This window comes from Idiotropiscis lumnitzeri, chromosome 12 (genome assembly GCF_059441095.1).
Source record: "Idiotropiscis lumnitzeri isolate Australia: NSW breed Sydney's pygmy pipehorse chromosome 12, RoL_Ilum_1.0, whole genome shotgun sequence".
Taxonomy (NCBI): Eukaryota; Metazoa; Chordata; class Actinopteri; order Syngnathiformes; family Syngnathidae; genus Idiotropiscis; species Idiotropiscis lumnitzeri.
The window spans coordinates 19,109,507-19,125,103 of NC_142402.1; the positions used below are offsets into that span (position 1 = coordinate 19,109,507).

Below are 15,597 nucleotides of genomic sequence, written 5' to 3' on the forward strand. Positions count from 1 at the left end.
ATATATGTATATATATATTTATGTATATGTATGTATATATATATATATATATATATATATATATATATATATGAGAATTTTAATTACATAATTTTTTAAAAATTAATCTTGAGAATTTTGACAGGCCTAATATATATATATATATATATATATATATACATATATATATATATATATAATTATTATGATGATTTATGATAATTTTAATTACATGATTTTTTTAAATTAATCATATATATATATATATATATATATATATATATATATATATATATATATATATACACAACTCCTTCATAGTCGCGATTTTGTGACTTCCATTGTCTTTGTCTTTGCATAACAACCCATGCTTTGCTCTGCAGGACCATATTGACAAACGTTCCAATGTATATGATGTGATGGCGTAATGAATGACTTATTATTACACTTGCACGCCTTCCCTCAAATATTCATCACGGGTGACAGGGTGAGTGAGAAAATCAATCATATTCTCGAGACAGCGTGAATTATTAAGTGAGCCAGTGTAACAAAGCCCGGCAATGGCAACGTTATTTATCTGTGTGTGTGTGTGTGTGTGACAGCATCAAAACGGAGTGTCACCAGCCTTCCTGTTCCTGCACCTCCCTGCGAGCCCAGAGCGTCACACTCCAGGCACTTTGCAGAATCAAACAATTTCACGCAGCTACTGGAGGAGGAAATGAACTGGGCCGCGAGCAATAATAAAATTATACAAATGTTATTACAGACTCGCCTGCTACTGTCCTACTTTAATTCAAATGTGGGCACTCCAGGCAGCGCTTGTGGCGCAGACCTTCTTGAATAAATCAACATTAGCTTACGTCTAAATTATTAAGGAAGTGGGAGACTTTCTTGTTTATAGTATGAATTATTGAACGAGTGTTTAACGCAGTTTTTCCTCCACGAATCCCCAAATATTAATTGCTAATGATCTTTAAGGTGTGTGTTTTATCTTCTGCCCTTTCTGCACCACGCTGGGGATTGAAATTGCAAATGCAAATTGTCAAGTATGAAGAAGTCAGTCTGCACTCCGTGGATGCGGAAAGAAACTTTTTGTACATTTTTTAGCTTAAATGTGATGAATATTGCAGTTAAAAGAAAGAGATGTTTACCCATCTGCTTGAGGACTACAAATGATTTGGGTGCGCGGGAAGCCGCCACAGGCTAAATTACTTTTTTGTATACTTTTTAAACAGAATTGGTTTTAAAAGTCAAACAAGGTGGTGGTTGTATGATGGTTTTGGCCTGCTTTGCTACTTCAGAACCTGGACGACTTGCTGTGATTTATTGAACCGTGATTTCCGCTTTTTACCAGGAAATCCTGAAGCAAAGTTTGACCATCAGTTCATGACCTTAAGCTGAAGCGTACTTCTGTTCTGCAGCCGGACTACGATCCAAAACACAAAAGTAATTCAACTTCTGAATGGCTTAAAAAAAAAAAAACTCCACTTCAAAGTCTGGACTTGAAATGATTGAAATGCTGCGACATGACCTTAAAAAGACCGTTCATGCTTGGAAACTGCCAGTGTTGCTGAATTTATTATTTTATTTTTTTTTGCAGCACTGTTTGCCAATTCAATTTACTGTTTATATGTACGGAAATGTAAATATTTAAGAATTTAAACTTCCAGTGAAGGATGCATTCATTTAAATCAGTTCTGCTTGTTTCAGCATCCTTTCCCTGCCTGTCATCAGAACGTATGCAAATATTGCATCATAAATGCATAGAATATGCTCCCTGATGTTCTACCTCCACCCCTCCAAAAAAAAAAAATGTAAATAAAAATTCCACACTATTAGAATTAGAATTAGAATTAGAATTAGAAATCCCTTTATAGTGCCTCACCCAAAACTACAATATTTATCAGACCTCTTTCCTCGCAATTTGCAATTCAGTTTGGGGGGGGGGATCACAATATTTACAAGGGCCGATGTCCAGTGAGGAATCAGTCACATGTTATTGCTGCAAATGTGTTTCAGGATCCATCCAAGTGAGCAACGGAATGTGCACATTGAAGGCTCGTGGCTGCCCTCCCCTGGAGAAACTCTTGAGGTGAGCCTTTATTTTGCACGAGAGACCACTAAGTGATGCTGTTGTCACATTTAGACCCTGTGTGTGTGTGTGTGTGTGTGTGTGTGTGTGGACGGATGAGCTAAGCAAATTGGTGTGGCGGTGCATTTCTAAATATATAGCCCTCATATTGAGAAGATCAAAATCGTCAGCACTGTAAAGGGATGGGAGTGAAAATGAGCAACCAAATCACAATGGAATTTGATGACATGAAGATGACACTCGACTAAAGAAGAAATTACTCATGCATAAATCATCCAAGGTGGAGCACTTTGCTGAGATAAGTGACTTTATCGCTGATTTGCAGCTGGTTGCCGTTTATTACCTGCTTCATTGAGAATGTTTGTAACCCCCCCCTCCAAACACACACACACACAAAAAAATATGATTTGGAGTTTAGGTTAAGGTCATTGATGGCAGCAGACAATAAAAACCTAATAGATGTTCTCTTCTATTCATGCAAAGCATTTTTTTATTATATGCATATTAATACACATCTGCCAACTATGTACACTAAAAAGCCCCCAAAATACATTTATGTATACTCTATATTTCGGTAAAACTTTATTATCACGTTCCAACAAATTCACAGCACCAATTTCCAGATCCTTTGATGATACATGGAAATCCAAATAAAAAGCTAAATGGAGTCATCCATCTTTTATTCGATGTACTAAAACTAGTAAACCAGTGCATGGAATTTATGATAACAACCATAGATTCTCCTAGAGTATGAAGTACAATTATTTCAGTTTAAATAGAAAAAATGTAAATATTTTTACAAATGGTGCGTTTCCCACGAGAGCATACGTACATCTATGCACTGACAATTAGACTTTACACGGATCCGATCGGATACTTTGCATTTTATGCAAAATCGGTGATCGGTTGTCATGTCGTAATTTGCCGATCGATCGATGACATCATTGATTGTATCCGCAAAAAAAAAAAAAGACAGCAAATGGAACTTTGTTCATACCTGGGACGTTCTGCGCTGCCATTATTAATAATCCAAGCTTTGTCAGCATTTACAGTCAGATGGGTTTTCACTATTATAGCAAGAAAATAAATGTGTGTTTTTTTTTGCGTGTGTGTTTTGAATCTTGAACAAATGGAGAACTTTTAGGGTCTGTTAATTCTAATTTTTTTTCCAAATGCTTTTCAATGGACGTCATATATACATGAATTGTGGCTATTTGTGAGCCGGGCCGGTCCCAGTACCACGATCGACTGTACATTAAACAAACGAGTTATTTAAATAGATTGGTCTTCTGATCGGTTACTGCTTACATTTTCAACCCGCTGAAAATCCTGATCGTGTAAAGCCGACCAAATATAGAGAGCAGTCATTCACTTTAGCGTACATTAGTCGTATCGTAATACGCTTAACCAGGACATGCGCTATGGAGCCAATGTGACACTAATCCCAAAATAACAAGGCCACATTTTCTTCCTGATTCGTTCAACGTTGGCCGCCTGAAGATCCTACGTAAATTGGTCGACCTTACACACTTGCTTGGACTGCAGACAAGTCTTGCTGCTGCTGCTAGCTATATGGCGACATGTAATCGAAATTGTTCAGTGCACAAACCCTCTTGGGCTGAAAACGCATTCAAGGATGAATTATCTGAAGGCATGGGAGGTGTCGCGTGTGTGTGTGGGGGGGGGGGGACTCAAGATGAAAGCCAAAAACTGGTGTGGTTCCGTCTCATAGGTTGCTCTCCATTTCCAGCGCATCTGCTCGTCATACGGTGGACAGAACTTCTCTGGTTGGCGGCGGGTCTTTCCGCTCGGTCCTCTTTTTCTTCTTGACCAGCTGCATGGAGCCCGGCCCGTCCTTGTCCACCTCCTTGTAGTGGCCCGTTTGGTCCTTGGGAATTACCTGCCCTGGACTTGGTTTGCCGCAGTCTGGGCAGAACAGGAATTCATACAGGAGTGCTGCGAGGACGGCACCAAGCATGGGCCCCACCCAGTAAACCTTGAAAGGGGTAGAAACATTTTTTTTTAACCTCCTAACCATGTTTTATTGAAACGTGAGAGACCCCACACGCGACAAAATAACAGTAATGCGCTTCCACCGCACACCAAAACGGTTGCAGTACCAACATTGACCTGTCAGAGGCAGTGTGGTGCCACAGGGCATCAAGACTACCAGGAAATACAAATAAAAAATAATGAGTCAAAATCTAAGAAGAAATGGACAAAAACGCAAAGTTAACTTTTTGTACTTGGTAACTGGATCAAGTTGCTACTTTACAGGATAGAGTCTGACTGTGGACGACATGCACAAAAGTGAGTAGATCGTCAATTATGAATCGGATGAACATTCATGATTGTTTTCTGAGAACCCTCAAGAAAAAATGTTTTAGCTCAAATTAGGCATGATCATGTCAACCGAAAAGACAAAACACAGTGAATGTGTGTTGTGACATCATTCGACACTTGTGACCAAATCAAAAGCACCTGGTCATACCCTGGAAATGTCATACCATGCCTTCTGTAAATCAATGCGGCGCCATGAACGAGCATTCAAAACCCATATCACACATTTCAGCCAATCAAAATGCAGAGGCAAAAAATATACACGATACCGGGTCACAGTCCACATCATATATCGCTTCAACCAATGTGAGTGGTGAGTGGCCAACTGTGATCGAGTCCGGCGGCGCTTGGAGTTTTCTGGTCACTATGGACGGATTCTCCCACCTGAGCGACCATGAGCCTCCCTAGAGTTAATACTCGCCGCGCACGATGACCAATGAGAGCGCCACTGCCAACTACTGGAGTGGATGTGCAATTACACTTTATTGTAGTACGGCGGGGGGAAAAAAAAGCATGTTCCCCACGTTCACACGCGCACACCATTTGAACCAAGCGCAAGGTGTCGCAAACGCTACAACAACATCAAGCTCTCTTACCCAGTGATCCTTAAAATTAGACGCGACCACCGCCGGGCCGAAAGAACGAGCGGGGTTCATGCTTGCTCCTGTGTAAGGAATCTGAAAGATATAAAAAACAGAAATGCTGAAAATTAAAACACACTTTTCATTCCGGCAATTCAGTGGGTGGTGACATGGATTTCCCCGTGCTCGTGTTTTATCGACAGCGCCTGATCATTCGTCTCAGGTGTGTTAGAGGAGCGAGACATCTAAAACAGCCGCGGTGTACGAGGTTTAGGCGAGCTCCCTCGGGGTGGTTGGTTGCCATGCGTTGATAAGCACAACTAAAGATTTGCATGTTCGTCTGAATGTGCACACAGAAAACGCGCAGTGTCACGCTCTGACATTGGAGTGTTGGAACTACAGTCGCTTTTCCAAAAGTGACTCGAGATAATAAGAAAATTAGCATCTCGACATGCGTCAAATGTAATTTATTCATTTCAATTTTTCATCCGTGCGCTGCCCTGTCCAAAGTGGCCCGCGGACCGGTACTGGGCCGCAGCCCAGTGGTTGGGGACCACTGCTCCACAAGTCAATTGTTTGTCTAATTGGCACCCAAGGATTCCGGATAAAAAATAAATACTCACTCCAAACAAGTGACCAATCGTTACGGACACGCCGATGGCCAAGGCAGCGGATCCACCCAGGTCAGTGCGTTTGGAGTCGCATGTGGCAAAAATGGTGAAGACCAGCTGGAACGTTAAGAGCAGCTCCACGAGAAGGCCCTTCCCCACCGACACGCTCTCATTCACCTGAACAAACCAAAAAGATTTTGCTTTGATTTGAACGCAAAAGCAACTCAAGTACGTTCAATCCGGAGTCCTCACCGAGGAGACGCCCATATCCTTCGTGAAGTTTTCGGGTGTGACCTGCAACACAATCCCGGCACCTGCCATGGCGCCCGCTAACTGGGCCACCACGTAGAAGACCCCCTTGACGATGGCCACTTTCTTGGTCACGAGCATTGCCGCCGTGACGGCCGGGTTGATGTGTCCGCCGCTGATGTGGCCAAAGCATTGCACCAGCGTGGCGATGGATAAACCGAAGCACAACGAAATGAGGACCTTGGCGTCCGACTGGGCTGGACAACTGGACGTCGGGTTTGCTGCCCAATTGATGGTGGAGCCCACGCCGAGAAACACGAACAAGAGCATGGCCAGGAATTCTGCACCGACGGCCCTCCAGAAATCCTTCGTCTTTAAATGTTCCACTCCCGTAATTATGCCCCTGTGAAAAATGCAAGGAAAAATGTTGCATGCCGCACATAGATTTAAACTATAGCATGCCTCATCTTAACAACCAAACCTTTAGTTTTAATTACGATTTTATTTTTGTTTTTCACGGCGGTTGATTAGTGGTGGATAATTACGATACCGTGAAACAATACACTTGTTCTAAAATTAGTTTGACAATATGCTTTCAGTTCAAACATGTAGTTGTGCGGTACTTACATGGCAGCAGCTGGTTGTGTGGAGCTTATGGCTCTGTCATTCGAACGTGATCCGCCAATGGTACCCTGGGATTGCACGCCTGGCATCACCTCTCAGGAGTTATAATGCCTGCACAAGTTTGGGAGGAGTCAGGGAGTTTTTTTTACTCGCTGTGCAAACACTAACAGTGAGTGACCGCAAGTTGAATCAAAGAAGCTGTCTGTCCAGCCCTCAAGCATTACACACACACACACACACACCCCCACACACACACACTCACATGCGCACAATTGTATATGTATATATATATATATATATATATTAAAAATAATATAATTTTAGATATAAAACCTGTTTTATTTTTTTGACAAACATTTGGGCCTTCTGCACAACTGCATTGTCGATCTCGATGGTACTTCAAGAGCTACTCTAACATTTTTAGGTGGTACTTGGTGTAAGGTTTTGAGAACCACTGGATTGAAAGAAAGCAATTCATACATTTTTTAAGTTTCCTCATGCTTTTTAGTCCACACTTGCATCATTTTCTAGGTATAAATGAATCATTTGAACAGTAACCTCTGGTGCGTTCTTTTGCTTTTTGAGAGTTGGAATTCCAACATTCACATGCTTGAAATAACAACTAATCAAATGATAGTGAGTCGAGTTGGAAAGTATCAGCCGGGGCTTTAAATATGACCACAAAAAGGTCCGCACGTGACTAGGTGCATCGTGTTGAACATGTATTGCTTAGTATTAATGTAGTATTTTAGTGTTATTAAAGTTTCAGAGTGTCATTGAACTCGTCATACTCACAGCACTCTCCTATGCTCTACCTGTAGGTGAGTTGATGCTACACATTTAAATTGGTTTGTCTCTCTAAGGTTTAGTTTTAATTACCCAGCGAAGCGAAAACACAAATTTAAAGCGGAAGCAAGTATTTTCATTCGCTAGCCTGATTTGCGAAAGGCCGTATGTGTGGTTACGTTAGCATATGAAATCATCTTTGTGTCGGCGATCACGATGACCATTTCGTGGACGAATGTGTCCTCAACGCTCTGATTTCGTAGAGAGGTGAGCTCATATAAACACTCGCTGGTCTTTGACGCCAAGTAAACGTTTTATTTGAATACCTAAGGCGTGTTTTCCCCCTCCTCCCGATGTTTGAAATGCGTCAGTATGCACAATGTTTAAGACGTGTCGAAGCAATTTTAGACGCCGAGAAAATTGTTTCAATATTTAACATCGCTGAGTTGTATAGTCAAATAACTTCAAAGTTGCATGTTTGTGGCGAAATAACTTGTACTTTCACCGAAGAAATATTGGGCAATTGAGGTTGCGTTTACTTTACCTCGTTTTATGCTTTAGGCGTGGAATGAATGGCTTGTTATTTAATTTAATAAATAATATTTATAATGCTCTTACAAAATGGCCCATCTTAGAAACAAGTTTCTTGTTTTTCCTTTTCAGCTATGTGGGGGAAACCTGGTTTGTTTTGGTCAGACAACTCCAGATGCTCTAAATTCCGAGGTAACGCGAATACAAGAAAACGCATCACTTAATCGAAAAGGGGTCATTATCAATGATGATATGAACTGTCATTCAGCTTCTTGTTTCATTCCAAAAACGTGCATTTGAGGTTAATTCGAAACTGGTAATGGCACGTAGATGTGAAAATGGATGTGTAGTGAAAGTGATGCATGTTTTCCATCTTAATCAGGCTTCTTCCGAGCTTGCTGTTCATTTGAATCAGGTGTGTTCCAGCCGAAAGCGATTGAGAGCATGCTGGAAAACGGCACTCCAGGACTGGAGTTTGACACCTTACAAAAATAGGGTCAATTGCATAATTGTTTGTTTTTATCTTTCTGCTTGCCCTGCCTGTCAACCATGGAAGTAACATTCTTCCATATCTCAGACCGTGCCTTGTGTTTCTTAAAACAACGCCCCTCTGAAAATTTAATTTTTCTTTATTTTATTAGGAAGTGCGTATAAACAGTAATAGTGCAAACATCAATGCAATCTGAAAATTGTCACCAAAATGTATGTGCATGTTTATGCGTATCTTAATCAGTCTGAAAATACCAGAGCGAAAGCCGCAATAAAAAAAATGAAATTCCTAAAATAAATCTGATGAGTGATTTTATCGGTTACAACTCCAATGAAAAGAAATCAAAATGTGACTTCACTTCACAAGGTCAGCAAGAAGTGACTTTAACACTTCTCCTCGGTTTTCATGCATGTTAATATTTGCCCTACAATTTGTTCCGCTTTCTTAGTTTCACTCCCCATAAAGTACCAACACCGTCGCGGTGAACTGATCGTCGTGAACATGGATGTTTATTCACTCAGCTGCAGGTGAAGGAAGGCATTTTTTTTAAAAATAAATAATAAAGTCAACTTCAGAGAGCTCTATGGCCTGAATAAATGAAACTCCTCCTCTTGCTTCAACATAGTTCCTTGACACAAAATGTGTGATATCTGTTTGAGGGAGGCAACTAATTAGGACCTGGTGTCTGTTAATCCTGTAATTGAGGGACAAATAGCATCTCTATTTGATGAAATGTCACCAAAAAAAAAATAAATCTCAGCTTTGTTTTGACGAGAGTGAGGATGTCACCGCGGTAAGAAACAAAAAAAGTAATACCAAGCCGTTTTATTCCATTTGACCTAATTCTTGTACAACTTGTTCTATATGAACAATTAGCACGCCGTCGTACTCGCAAAGACGAGTCTCGCCACCAGGCACGCGCCTTTATTTCACATTGATATGTAAATGGCGCACGTAAACATTAACAAAGCACATAAATCATTATGAAGGCAGTCTTGCTGTGAAAGCTGCGAGGCATCGCGCACATCAGGGGGAGGCCCCTTTGCTACTAATTATTAATATTTTGCCGCAATTCTCCCCATTTGCATGCGTTTCAAGTGCAGTTTGGTTGCTTCGTGTTTGTTGATACAGCGCCTTTGCGTTTAATTAAGAGACGCACTTTCCGTTTGAACTGAGGTCATTTTGTTTGTGAAGACTCCCCTTACCTTGGTAATTTCGTAAAATATTTCATGACGTGTCTTGATGGTAATATGGCGACTTTTGCACAGCTGTATGACGGCGGTACAATAAATGAATTCTGTCCAAGATGTCTCGATACAGTGCCACCTCCTTGTGCTATTTTAAATTGACGTCCTAAGCCGTCAATGGTTTCAACGCCATTGCGTAGTTCCACAATCCAATGAGTGACCGCAAGAAAAATAACGTCAACTAGCGCAACCCAAGGGAATCCGCCAAGGTGTCTGTAAGCGAATGGTCTTTGCTAACAGAGTAAAAAAGCCATGCTTGGTTAGATCTTGTCTTTGTTGGCGGCGCACCACGCCAAGCCTTTTCTATCCGTTATGTAAGCTAAAGATTTTGACACCGAGCCAAAGTCAGCCAAGCTATCAGACACTCTCGCACTTTAGACAATCTTCAGTCAACTTTAATGGTCCATACGGACTACCTCAGCTAAATGATTCATTTGCAAAAACAATTTTGACGGCCACGTCTTTTGAAAAATTCCCCTCCAACTTTCTTCCGCTCGCGAGTCTCCCTTGCATGTCTCTCGGAGGAGGCGAGACCTTGACCTGACCTCCCGGAAGTTTTCTGCTGAAGCCGCATTCCGCGGAACCTTCATTACTCCCGTACAATCAGGCAGAGAGATGTCGCGCATCCAACAGGGAACGAGCACCAAAATTACTACACCGGCAAAAAAAAAAAAAAAAAAAAATGTCAGCCTACTTGCAGTTGATTTTTACAGAGGATTAAAAAATAAACAATACTCACACCATGTCATGTTGTCTGTCAACATCTGTTGCTGCACCTTTTGTGGTCAAATGTTTAAAAGGGTTAGCTTGCGCAGCATCGATGCTTGTTTTGTTAGCCCATCTATGGCGTTTTGTTGTGTTCGTTAGCTTCAACCTCGCAGAAGTTAATAGGTTTGAGTCTTTTTTTTTTTTTTTCTTTCCAGTAAAATGTTTTGTGTCCCCACATTTGAACATGCTATTCTGATTCATATTGCATTTAGAATAAGAATCAAGCAGCACAAACTCAGAAATCAGGTGAGCTGTGACGTTCGCAATTGACGGCAATTTAATGACCGCAGAGGATGAAAGAAAAATTTTAAGCTACACTCACATTAAATCTATTTTTAAATTTTTCTTTTTTTATCTACAATTGGAAGAGACCTGATTCCATTCCTGTCTTTACGCTGCCATGATGCATTTCCCAATTGTGCCACTTGGGAGCAAATTGTATCACTTGGACCATGCAGCGTAAATCCCGCCATAATGCTGAGCTGACCTTATAATTCAGTGTTCACCTGCTCATTGTTCTCTTGCCAATATTGTCACCTGCTGCGGATTTTATTTTAAGACGTAGTCATCTTTTTTTTTTCCACTTTCACTTGTGTCTCGCCCTATTGTGTTAATCTGCAAAAGATTTGACAGCCTGATAGCAATTTTTCATAACTTGAGCTGCTCCAGGCCAAATATTGCTTGCAGGCTCCCAATAGGAATCAGGAGCAGGATTCCAAATATTCACCAGAATGAATGTTCTGAATTACTTTTTAAAGCATTTTCATCCAGTTATTAAAAAAATAATAATAATAAATACGGTTTAGATGTCAATTGTTTTAGGCTTTGCTAGAAAAACTAAATGGATAAGGTCGTGTTTTTTTTAACTCTCTTGATGTAAGGCTAAAAGTCAAAACCTCAGTCACCTGATTTTTTCCCCCCTAATTTTATTTATGGCGGTGTATCAAAATTAAAGCGGTCCAAATGCAAACTCCGGAGCAGGTTGCAATCTGCCGCACACTGGGCAAAGATCATAAATGTCTTTCTTTCACAGCAACCAAGCAACTTGAAGCGATTTGTCACTGACTTTACACTCAGTGGGGGGGGGGGGGGGGCAACAAATTGTTTTGTTTGATGAGCTGGTGGAGGCAAAACCCTTGATGGTGACATTTTGAGAAACTGCTGGAAATTGTAGTCTCCCATTGTGTGATCATTTATCATTGCAATCACAATTTCTATGCAGACGAAGAAGTCAAAAGTTTTCATTGTGAGCCTATAATGCAAAGAATTATCATTTTGGGGGGAGAGCGTAACAAACAAAAACGTACAGTGTGTGCCCAAATGGTAAAAAGTGATATGCAATATATGCATTTAAAAAATCCACCACACACGCACAGTTGTACACTTAAAAAAAAAATTGATTTTACTCCCTTTTTCTTTTTCCAAGTGGTATAGTTGACTGTAAATGATTTATAATCAACCTAAAAATGTTTCTGGATCCAGATGAATTTATTTTGTGCGACCCCTTGACAAAAGAAAATTGAGTAAATTCAACCCGTCACTCTTTTTTTTTTTTGTCCAATAAGCCAAGGAGCTAGTCAAAGTTTTGGATTTTTTAATTTTACTCTTTAAAAAAATAAATGAATAATAAATAAATTAGGCTCGTGTATTACACCGACCCGTCTAATAGCAAACACGGAAGGCAACATATTGATATCAGCTAATTTATTATCGTCTACCTTTGCTAGTGACAATGTATTATAACGTCTTGGTGGCAAGTGGTCAAAAATAGCTGCACTTTAAATCACTTTATTGAACAAATGGCAAAAAAAAACAAAAACGCTACTAAGCACATTCACGAGATGGTGACTATTCATGCTTCGTGGCTCATCATTCGGTTAGTGTGGTGCGGTTGCAAGTTAGCGCCCTCTATTGACCAGACTTCATATCCATGTACAGTACTGCTAATTATTATTGATAAATATATACGGTGGATAGTTTCTATTTGTTGTTATTCATCTTGTGCGCTGCACTGTGAAACAACTTCCTCATTTTTTTTTGTAACCAAACTAGTCAAGTTTTGAAATCGAAGCTATTTTAGGAGTTTGACCGCATCACAACACAAGCCGGGTGGATGTACTGTGCAACACTGGCTCTGTGTGGGTCTTGTGTAAGCATGACGGGAGGTTCAAGCAAATTACGAGGTAGTGAGGTGTGACTTCTTTTGGTAAGTGCTGACAAATATTTATTTTTGTGTTTCTCCCCTGAAAAACCGAATGGCTGCTGAGTCAACACTGCAACATTATTGCTTGCTTAACGCCACGTTGAAACATGGACTCTAACTTATTTATACACAATAGACCCCTCAAAAAGGCAATCTCAACATAACTTCTATTGCCACAAATAGGCGTCTGCATGTTGTTGCTTTATCGCCGTCAGACGTAGCCAAAGGAAAACCGCAGCGTGTGCGAGCTCCCCCCCAAAAAACAACGGCGTCTGACACATGTAGACAGAATGAACACAGCCTCTCTCATTACCAAGCCTTGGTGGAGACAAGCTGTCAGGCTGCAACCCACAGGAGCCCCGGCGCAGATGCTGCGAAGCATCAGCCTCAGATTCCCCGGCGGATGGGAAAAAGGATGTTGGCGAGAATCTGCATTGGGAAATATTTATGAAGGAAAAAAAAAAAAACTCTCATTTTGATCACAACACATTTCTTTGTCCACTGGGTGCAATTTGAGTATAGTTTGAGAGTTAATCACAATACATTAATTTGCCGAAAGCACAAAAACGATAAGTACAAAACGGCTGGTGCTGAATAGAGCAAATGCACAAAAAAAAAAAAAAAGTACTGATCATTATCCATTATCCGAACTGCTTACGCTACACACTTACAAAGAAGCAGTGACTAATGAGTAAGCAGTAAAGTAGGGAGGCTGACTAAGAAAAACGTCTCCCTCCTCCATACACAACCTGATTCAAATGATCATGAGCTGGGACCAGATTAAGACGTTTAACGGGCCGCTTGTGGCCCCCGGGCCGTAGTTTGCCCACGCCTGATTTAAACTGTCATTTTGTCTATAAAATCCAGAATTTGCTGCAATTTGCTCCGTCAGTAAGTGGCGCCAACAAGCGACAGAGAAAGGTCACGTTTCCAGCTTGTTGCTCACTTAGTCAGGCTAAAGAGCGAGTCAAGTGATGCGGCCATGTTGGCAGAGGTGACTTCCGTTAGCATAGCATTCCTCGTAGACGCGTAGATTTGATAGGAAGTCATATCGATGTAGTTTTATCTACAGCTGTTGTAGGAGCCATATAGTGTTTTTTCCTCTGTTGCGATGCTTGCACTTTCACAGTGATTGGTGGTGTCGTTGGGGGGGGGGGGAGTGGTCTTTCTGATTAGTAGGTGCACACACCTGTGGGTGATGAGTTGTTTTGTTTGGATCGTGTGGTGGGCTGAGCATGGGGAAGAAACCTTTTGCTGACTGTAAAAATCTGCCAAAAACATCGTAAAAATCATCAAGGAAAGCAAATGTGAGCGCACATATGAAATGGACTTTGAACGTCGGCCAACTCGTGTTGCGGGGAGAGAGAGAGAGAGAGAGAGAGAGAGCTGATCAGTCCAAGAGAGCGACCTTGAATGGCAAATGAAGTAAGTGGCTGTCCCTTTTCCTACGCTATGGATGCGCCTCTAGAAACAACAGTAAAGATGGCAATGATGCAACAGTTGGGGTGCGCGTCATCAACTCCCCTTGTCTTAGCCTGCCGTGACGTCATTTTTGTTGGACGCCACAACTGCTGTAGTTATTACTGGAACGAGTGGTGTCCTCGTTTCTTGACCATGCTCTTTTTGGCACACTACGCAATTGTATTTATTTATTTTTTGTAAAGCCCTTTTCTGTGACATCTAATCGTAAGAGAGGTGAAAAAGGGTAGTGCTAACATCGTGGCTCATGAACGTGACCAATCGCACGCCATTATCCGTAATAACTTTGTAATGTAATGGGCATTTTTTTTTAGAATATGTCAGATTACTTTTCCTGTATGGTTGATTTTTAGGCCACAAAAAAAAGTTATTTGACGAAATGGTCGGTTCTACTGTTTTAAATCCACTGCAGCATTGTTTATCACCAGCAGAGGTCACTGTAACTCATTGTCTCGTACGCATAAGAGCAAAAGATGAAAACAAAAGGAACCATGCTGGGTGGGTCATCCTGATATGGTTGTAGTTGATGACAATTGCTCCCAGGTGTGGACTTGCACGTTATGTTCAGCAAACACTCTAATTTGTGCATATACGCGAATGCTTGTTTTGTATCGATGTGCTCTGGGATCGACTGGCAATGAGTCTCTTGTTTGGGTAAGACCTCATGGTCCTACATTGCGTTATAGTAAGATGTCCATTGAAGCCACTAAACGGGGATCATTGTAGTATTAAGAACTGCAGATTGTGTGTGGAGTGAAAACATGTGACCTCAGTGCTATTTGATGCAGCTCAAATGGCAGTGTCTAAAATGACGTCACATTTTGACACAGCGGCATGATTTTAATTACATGCTAAAAGTTGCCAGAATGCAAATTGCAACGGGCTGGAGGATAATCAAACCATTTTTTTAAAATATAATTGTTTTTCCCCAATCCTTATCGCATCAAGCTCTAAAATGCCTGCAATTGCTGAGGCACACCACAGTGTGGCGCCAGTGTGCTTTGCAACCATTCCACCCGAGCGATGCAAACCAACTGATGGCACTAGTGATCTTTTATGCACATCACGTCACGCTTCTTGAATGTAATTCCACCGCATGAAATTCCCTGCCAGCTTTCCAAAGCTGAGCATATTTCAATCAGCCTTATCTCTCTATTCACAGCATAGTGCTTTAGAGGGGAAGCACTTCCAGGCCTCGCAGGTGTGCCCAAAAACCTCAGACAAGCACGGAAACAATGCTTTGATGAATGGGATGGTTGGAATAGAAGACCAGCATGCTGTAATCAGCATTGTTTTGATTGTACTGGGAAAAAAAACATGAAGCTGCACTTTTACCAAAGAACATTTTGTGTCTCTTCGTGTGAATGCTGAGAGGCTGACAGTCACTCCGATACTATTGATGCAGGAAAGAATAAAAACGAAGACCCAAATATATTATTAATTCAGTGTGACTGTGCTATTTCCTTTCTCATGCTAAACACTGATCGATACTTGTGACCTCACTTTACACTGCGGACCAAATTCTGAGTTTAGCAAGGGAGGGAAAATTAATTAAATTAAGTTAAATTAATTCAGTCTAACCCACAATTTTTGTAGGATAGAGACTGTGCCAGCCCG

At 41.1% G+C, this 15,597-nt stretch overlaps 1 protein-coding gene and 4 long non-coding RNA genes across 6 annotated transcripts in view; 4 read left to right on the top strand and 1 right to left on the bottom strand.

The window, feature by feature from the left end:
* LOC148326380 (uncharacterized) overlaps positions 1 to 820 on the top strand; it is a 1,367-nt gene extending 547 nt beyond the window's left edge. The window contains exons 3-4 of the long non-coding RNA XR_015846174.1: positions 363 to 466; positions 582 to 820. This is a non-coding gene — a long non-coding RNA (uncharacterized LOC148326380). The remainder of the gene's footprint in view (positions 1 to 362; positions 467 to 581) is intronic.
* The window catches only part of LOC148326379 (uncharacterized), a 12,097-nt gene extending 7,819 nt beyond the window's left edge, over positions 1 to 4,278 (top strand). The window contains exons 2-3 of the long non-coding RNA XR_015846176.1: positions 1,999 to 2,071; positions 3,822 to 4,278. This is a non-coding gene — a long non-coding RNA (uncharacterized LOC148326379). The remainder of the gene's footprint in view (positions 1 to 1,998; positions 2,072 to 3,821) is intronic.
* aqp4 (aquaporin 4) lies at positions 2,544 to 7,371 on the bottom strand. Its single transcript, XM_088311354.1, has 6 exons — positions 7,272 to 7,371; positions 6,480 to 6,587; positions 5,856 to 6,255; positions 5,616 to 5,780; positions 5,008 to 5,088; positions 2,544 to 4,067 (listed from the first exon to the last, which is right to left on the bottom strand). Exons 2-6 carry the CDS (start codon positions 6,563 to 6,565, stop codon positions 3,834 to 3,836), a joined length of 966 nt encoding a protein of 321 aa, XP_088167480.1. The 5' UTR covers positions 6,566 to 6,587; positions 7,272 to 7,371; the 3' UTR covers positions 2,544 to 3,833.
* Positions 6,745 to 8,369, top strand: LOC148326382 (uncharacterized). The gene is made up of 3 exons (XR_015846175.1): positions 6,745 to 7,529; positions 7,926 to 7,985; positions 8,176 to 8,369. It is a non-coding gene; the product is annotated as an uncharacterized LOC148326382 (long non-coding RNA).
* A 5,349-nt stretch (positions 8,370 to 13,718) lies between these two features.
* Positions 13,719 to 15,597, top strand: part of LOC148326383 (uncharacterized) — a 111,201-nt gene continuing 109,322 nt past the window's right edge. For both annotated transcript variants that reach the window (XR_015846172.1, XR_015846173.1), the window contains exon 1: positions 13,719 to 13,926. This is a non-coding gene — a long non-coding RNA (uncharacterized LOC148326383). The remainder of the gene's footprint in view (positions 13,927 to 15,597) is intronic.

Bases quoted from the DNA above. Each gene is read 5' to 3' on its own strand.
- aqp4 (XM_088311354.1), bottom strand. From the start codon at position 6,565: ATGCCAGGCGTGCAATCCCAGGGTACCATTGGCGGATCACGTTCGAAT. The intron at 5,781-5,855 runs GTGAGGACTCCG...TGGTTTGTTCAG, and splicing joins AGGATATGGGCGTCTCCTCG to GTGAATGAGAGCGTGTCGGT. The intron at 4,068-5,007 runs GTAAGAGAGCTT...ACCCCTTTCAAG, and splicing joins CTAATTTTAAGGATCACTGG to GTTTACTGGGTGGGGCCCAT.